The sequence below is a fragment of the Benincasa hispida genome, chromosome 11 (genome assembly GCF_027475165.1).
Source record: "Benincasa hispida cultivar pf3 chromosome 11, pf3_genome.v1.1, whole genome shotgun sequence".
In the NCBI taxonomy this organism is placed as follows: domain Eukaryota; kingdom Viridiplantae; phylum Streptophyta; class Magnoliopsida; order Cucurbitales; family Cucurbitaceae; genus Benincasa; species Benincasa hispida.
This window is the reverse complement of record NC_143488.1, coordinates 68054045-68061041: the sequence shown is the minus strand read 5'-3', so window position 1 is coordinate 68061041 and position 6997 is coordinate 68054045. Positions and strand designations below refer to the sequence as shown.

The 6997-nt window shown below is 34.7% G+C and overlaps 1 protein-coding gene across 6 annotated transcripts; it reads right to left on the bottom strand.

Annotated features, from left to right (window-relative positions):
* Positions 1-1563: 1563 nt before the first annotated feature.
* Positions 1564-6284, bottom strand: RIP2 (ROP interactive partner 3). 6 transcript variants are annotated; one of them, XM_039049160.2, is made up of 5 exons: positions 5959-6284; positions 5100-5197; positions 4707-4801; positions 3637-3823; positions 1564-3528 (listed from the first exon to the last, which is right to left on the bottom strand). In XM_039049160.2, exons 3-5 carry the CDS (start codon positions 4724-4726, stop codon positions 1750-1752), a joined length of 1986 nt encoding a protein of 661 aa, XP_038905088.1. In that variant the 5' UTR covers positions 4727-4801; positions 5100-5197; positions 5959-6284; the 3' UTR covers positions 1564-1749. The 6 variants fall into 6 exon arrangements, with proteins under 6 accessions (XP_038905088.1, XP_038905087.1, XP_038905089.1 ...); XM_039049159.2 differs by having other exon boundaries at positions 5113-5197; XM_039049161.2 differs by lacking the exon at positions 5100-5197 and having other exon boundaries at positions 5887-6284.
* Positions 6285-6997: the final 713 nt, after the last annotated feature.

Below are 6997 nucleotides of genomic sequence, written 5' to 3'. Positions count from 1 at the left end.
TGGTTAGATAAAATCTAATTTGATAAAAAATAGAAATTCAAATATAATTTTAGGGAGAAAAATCAGGAAGAGAGCTCGTTTATTTATAATTACATTGTATTAATAATTTTATTTTCATTTAAGTTTTAACAATTATATTGTATATATAACTCCATAGAATAAATGGTATAATAATATGATAAGATGATAAGGAATAATAAGTTATTAAAAAAATACAAAAAATGATAAAATTTAAATGAAATATATAGTTTGTTAGATGATAATATGTCTAAAATATTAAGTAAAATCCTAATTATGATAAAAAAAATTCATTCAAATTTAAGATAATAAAAAACCAGTAAAATAATGTAAAGTCTAAAGATATATTGTAAATTAAAATTAAAATGGTGATAAACAAATTAAAGATGGATTAATCCTGAATATTTTCGAAAAGTAGTTAAATCAAATCAAAATAGATGTGAAACTGCCAATTTAAATTTAAAAATTAAAGAAAAATTTGACACCTTTATCTAGTATGAACATTATGCTAGTTGAGCTACGCTCTTGTTGGCATAATAGACGATTTTATTTACATTGTATTTATAGTATTGATACACAATCTCATAACAAACAATTCCATTTACACTATATTTCTATTAAGAATTTATATACGGTATAGCAATTATACGTACTTGAAAAACTGTTAATCGAACATACCAAGGGTAATTTGGGGATTAAAAAAAATGTCATGTGCACAACACGCTTTTACCAAAAATCTTATTGTTTTCGTTTTTGATAAAAATCAAAAGATACCATCGATTTTGCTATTTCTTCCAATTTTCCTTTTTTATACATGCCTCAAGTTAAGCAAACTAAAGCACCGTTCGGACTTGGTAGGCCCAATTATCAATAGTTAAGGGGGTTTCTACCAGAAGGAAAATCCTATATTCCATAAATGTCTTGAAATTTGAATTTTTTTCAAAGATGAGAGAAAATACATTTATTATAGAGAGAAAAAATGCGAAAATACATTTATTATAGAGAGAGAAAATTTATTTAATATAATTTTTCTCATTTATCAATTGGAAAGAAAAAAATATATTTATTATAACTTTTTTCATCTTCCAATTTGGAAAAAAATGCATTTAATAAAATTTTATTTTTTATTTACATTGGTTTTCACGTATTGAAAATAGGAAGACCAATAAGTTTTTTTTTTTTTTTTTTTTAAATAAACGTAATATAGGTCTATTTTTAATGCGTTTTATGTAAAATTCCCATAGTTAAGCCTATGACCCAACTTAGACTTAATTATTTGATCAAAATTTGAATCCTACTTGAGTCGTTCTATTAAAATACTATATATACATAAGATTTACTTATTAAGGTTTATTAAAATTTATTATTTATATATATTTTTTTATTTTATATCAAATTTTATTGGCATTATTATAGAGTTTTATTTAATTTTAAAACATGTTTTTCCCATTATTTTTCTTCTCATAGCTAGGGAGAATAAAGATTATCCATTAGCACAAATTTATCCTTTCCATGTGCACTGCAAAAGATTTAGAGAAAAAGAGATTGAAAAGTAGAGTTATACATTGCCCATTTCTAGCCACTGCATAAAATACACATTACATAAGTCTTCAAACATAAAACAAACCAAAAGGCAATGGGAAAGTAAAAGGCAGAACAGGAGAGACCCATAAAACAACCTACTAACAGACATTCATACAACAATCTTCTGTAGTTTATTCATTAGCCAGTTTACTTCTGGTTTTTCTTCCACAAAACTCCTATCTTCTTCAACACATTTCCATTCTTCTTTTTTGGCGACTCGTCGTCGAGATCTTCCGAGTATGGTGAGCCCAGAGGATAATTGTTCTCCAAAGAAACTATTCTATCAACAATCTTCCCATTGTTCCCAGTTGAGAGTATTGCAGCAGCTGCCTCAGCTGCTTTCCTCCACTGGTCTGCTTGCACTTTTAACCTCCTCAACTCAGCCTCCATTTCAGAATTAGCAGCCTGTGCAGCATCCAACTGCTCGGCGACTCGTGCCGCTCTTCTGTTACTGTTATCTGCCTCTTCTCTTGCGTGCTCGAGTTTCATCAGTGCTTCTTGCTCTGCAGCCTTGGTTGTCTCTGCCAAAGAAACTGCATCGTTGATCTTATTCGTTTCCATTTTTATCTTCTCAATTTCCATCTTAAGTGCATCATTTTCCTGCGTTGTACTTTGCAACTCTGTCTCCTTTTCCAAGAGCCTGGTCTTCAACTCCACCGTATCAGTCTCGAACTTCTTCAGCTCCATTGCTAGTTCAGACTTCCTTTCCATCTCTATCTTCTCAATCTTTATCTTAAGTGCTTTATTTTCCTCCGTTGAACCATCCACCTCTTTCTCCTTTTCCAAGAGCCTGCTCTTCAACTCCTCCATATCAGCCTCCAACTTCTTTAGCTCCATTGCTAGTTCAGACTCCCGGTCGACTGGTATGATTTTGCTTATTTCTGAGTTGAGCTCCTTGTTTTCCTCCACAACACTATACAATTGAGTTTCTTTTTCCTTAAGGTCTACTCTCAACTGTTCTAAATTTGCTCTGGCCTCCTTGAGTTCTGCTTCCAATTCTGCCTCTTTCTGACACGACTCTACTTTCATTTGTTCCACAAGTTCGTGAGCAATTCTAATTTGCAATGCTGAACGAACATATTCCTCCTCGTATCTAGTCTCAGCTGCAGCTGATGCAGATTTTGATCTATCTGCGTCTAATCTCATAGAAGTGAGCTCAGTTTTTATCACGTCGATTTCATCCTTCCCATTGTTTTCCTCAGGATACAAACCATTGCTTGTAGAATCTACCAGACCTTTCTGAATCTTGCTGATCTGTCCCTCCAGTGATTCAATCTGAGCTTTTGATTGCTCCAACTCTGATGACAAAGAGTTGTAAGCCTCGATAGCTTTGATTCCATCTGATTGGAGCTTTTCGACAGCTGCCTTAGCTGTTTCAAATTGGTTTTTGTTTTTCCTTGCAACTTCATGGGCTTGAGCTTCAGATTCTCTACAGTAAGTAAGCTCGTCTTTCAGTTTTTCAACTAGGGAGAGAGTCTCCGAGAGCTGTGTTCTTAAATGCTCTATCTCGGTTTGTGAAGACTCGGCAAGCTTGCTTCGGGTTGCCTCGGATTCAGACACCATCTCCAACTGGACCTTGAGCCTCTGAACTTCATTAGTGGCAGAGGCCAATGCAGCAGCATCCATTGAATGTTGCTTTCGAACCGCCTCAAGCTCAGACTGCCACGCTTTATCACGATCTTGAGAAATTTTGTGCAGTTCTTGAACACGATCTTCCTCTGAAGCAGAGAGCTCGAGCACCTGCTGTTGGGATTCTTCAAGCTTTGCAGACATATCTGATAGTTGTTTCTTTGCTTCTTCTGCCTCCTGTTGGGCTTGTCTTTTATGTGATTCAGATGCACTCAGTTGGTCACTTGTTTTCTTGAGTTCCTCCTGGAGTTGAGAAATCTGTGAGCCCAATTCAGCCACTTTGCTATGCCCTTTACTCTGAAATGAGAAAAAGAAATTCCTAATAATAACAAATCAAAGTGCTATAGTATAATGTAGTTAGAATATAGATTCACTATAGTTGGTCATCAAATGTAAAACGGGTACCTCAGTGGCTATGCATCGCGGTGACTTCCGGTCAGTCACCACCCTAGGACTTCTCTCTTTAGGTGTCTTACTGGCAGCAAGTGGGGAAGTGGAAACGGAATCAGGATCTGAGCTTGGAGTTTTAAGTTGACGAGCGGTTCGAGGTGTCCTTGGGGATTTTCTTTGAGGTACTTCTGAGGAGCCAGTTCTGCAGTCCAATTCAAACAACTATTAAGATCTGGCCATAATATATTAACTTATCTACTTAGCTACAGCGCTAGGTGCCAATGAACCAAAAGAGATCTTTCATCCTGAGAGAGGATAACGTAAAAGCACACAAATCAATGGAGGATAAGCCACGGTAGATAGACAAACAGTATACTCTACCATCAGCATATTCTGTGTTTAGCATAGGATGGCTTGTAATTAAGAGCATAGCAATCTCAAATTAATCTTCACTATTAAGTTGAACTGCATTCTCCGTTTCTTGTACATGCCATCGTGCTTTAATATTAAAATAGATAGGCCAGATCATTCATACGCACAAGGTTCACCAATCTCTCTCTCCTCACAATGATGCATAAAAACTAATTTGTCAACTAAATTCCATTTGAATCCAGTTCTGAAATGATACATAAATTCCCAATCTCAATCATATACGTCAAGAACTTTCAAGATGCTAATTAATATACCCCTATTTGCTATTAGTCTTCTTCATCTTCTTCCCCTCTCCCGCTTTTTTTAATCACCAACTTGAAAATTCATAACTGAGATTTGACATCTAACTCAACAAATAGACCAGACACTACATTTACAATTTGGCATAGCATAGCTAAATACATGTAGATGGCCAAGAGGCTAAAGGATCATATGTTACACCTCTTAGACAATCTAAATCTTGCATTATTGCATCTTTGGACAATATTAGTTCTTTAAGAAAAACATACACAGTATAGATTACAGTTAAAACAATCAGAACCCAAGAATGAAAAGTGGGAAGCCAAAAGATAAACACCAAAAGAAAATCGTTTGATTAAGCGGCCAGAGGGGGCAAACAGCTACGCAATTCAAAAACTAAACGTTAATCTTACTTTGCTTTCGGTGTCTGCATGCTTGTGTGTTTCCTTTAGAAAAATAATCAAGCAGATAAAATAATTGAGTTCTAGAGTCCTCTGACCCACTGTACCTGAAAGAGCCGAGAGAATCTTGAGTGAGAAATAAACAGAAAAGGGAAGCCAATATATGTTTGTACAAAAATTATTTACAAAGGATGGCAACCTTACTACCATAGATCAACATCAGTACCAAACTTAACAAAAAAGACAACACACAATACAATCCCTTCAAAGAAACTCCAAAAAACTAACCCCACTACAACCAACAAAAGCCAAATCATGGCATAATTTTAATTTAACCCTTTTCAAAGAAAGAAAGAAAACTGTAAGAAAGAGAAGTCTGTATTTATCATTATTCAAAAAACATACTTCAGACTTTTACCATTTCCTTTTTTTCCCTTTTGCCCCTCCTTTTTGCCCTACAGTGAGCTCTGTTTGAAACGCACTACCCTAGCCCAAATGGGCCCCTGAAATTCATTCAAAAGAATTGTTTAAGGTGTATTTCGCATAGTTTTTCAGAGGAAAATTAGCAGTTCATTTGAGTATGTAAATTCCAGATCCACTCAGAAACGAAAAAAAAAAAAAAAAAGGAAAACACATATGCTCACTTTTGGAAACGTATTTGATTTTGAGAAAAGCAGTATTTCTCTCTCTTAATGTAGTTTCCATCCAATGAAAGTCATTTTTGCATCAAGTTAAGCAGACTATAAAGCAATATACTCAATGATGGATCCTAAAAAGCTCTAACAGGTAGATTAAATAAACAAACACATCCGAGGAAGAAGCAAAACAAACAGTAATGGAGAATGGTGAAAAAGGGCTTTCAGAGTCGGCCCAGTTGGGTAAATAAACTGAACTCCCAGATCTGAGAATATAAAGTATTCAACATACAAACAAATAAGAAGCAGAAACACAACACCAAATTCACTAACGAAGAAGAAGAAACTGCCACTTCCAGGAAGAAAGCGTTAGCAGAAACAAGCAAAACCTCAACAGTTTTACATCGTCAAAAATCAAAACCATCCAGAAAACCCGACGATTACTTTCAAAATACATAACATTACGCGATAGTTAAACAGATCTTTTTCATGAACTAAAACAGAAACGACCCACATTCAAAAAGAAGTAAGAGAGCAAAAGAAAAGGGAAAACCAACGCTAATCTGAAACAAACAGCATTTGACGAAGGGGAATAAGGAGGTGAAAAACAGAGTGTTGTTGTTTGTTACTCGAAAATGGAAATCTTCTGATGCTGCTGCCGCTGATTTTGCTAGACTAATCCGCTTGAAATGTGAGAAACCCTAGTTTTTTGGAATGGTAAGAATGGATGGAGCTAGTGGTTCTTCTTCTTCATGTTCTTCCTGAGCTGGTTTTGTGCTCAGTTCCCGAGTTTTGTTTCTCTTTCTATTTCTTTCAAAAGTCTGTTATGTAATGTCAGTGGGAGTGAGTAAGTGAAGAAGAAAAAGCAACGCAATATGAGTAGTACGATGCATTTCTTTATTCAGCGTGGATTTTTCTTCTTTTTTTTTTTTGGTGCCACGCTCTTCATTCACGCGCTTCTTCACCCTCCAATCACTTCTTTTTTTTTTTCTTTTTCTTTTTCTTTTTTTTCTCTCCACATTTTCTATGGGAAACACCTCCAATTTATAAGTTATATTTATACCAACTTTCATTTTTTATAATTATTTTAAATGATAAAATTTTTATAAATATTTTTAAATATAATATAATATCATTATTTATAAATAATAGATATAGAGATGTCCATGGGGCAGGGCGAGGCCGGGATGTCATTCCCCATCCTCATCCCCGCTCCCCATTTCATTTTATTTTTTTTTTTTTTGTAAAATGTCAATTAATTTAAATCACTAATGTCAGCAAATTTTAATTAAATAATTAACTTTATCACTAAATTATTTATTATAGTTAGTTTTGTATGACAATTTGAATTTAAAGATAAATTACTCAAATTTTGGCCTAAAAAAGTTAATTAATTTTTAGTAGAAATATATAAATATAAATCAAATTATTCACCTATATAATCTAAATTTAAACATATTCATTATCTTTCTCGATAAACAATCAAATTAATCGGGACGGGGACGAGGAACGAGGTGGGACCGGGGAATGCATTCCCCGTCCCCATCCCCATTTAGCTCACGGAAAATTTTTTCCCCCACTTCCTCCCCCATTCCCCACTAATCGAGGAATCCCCGCCTATTCGGGGTGGCGGGGCTCCGCGGGGCCGTCCTCGAGAAAAATTGGACA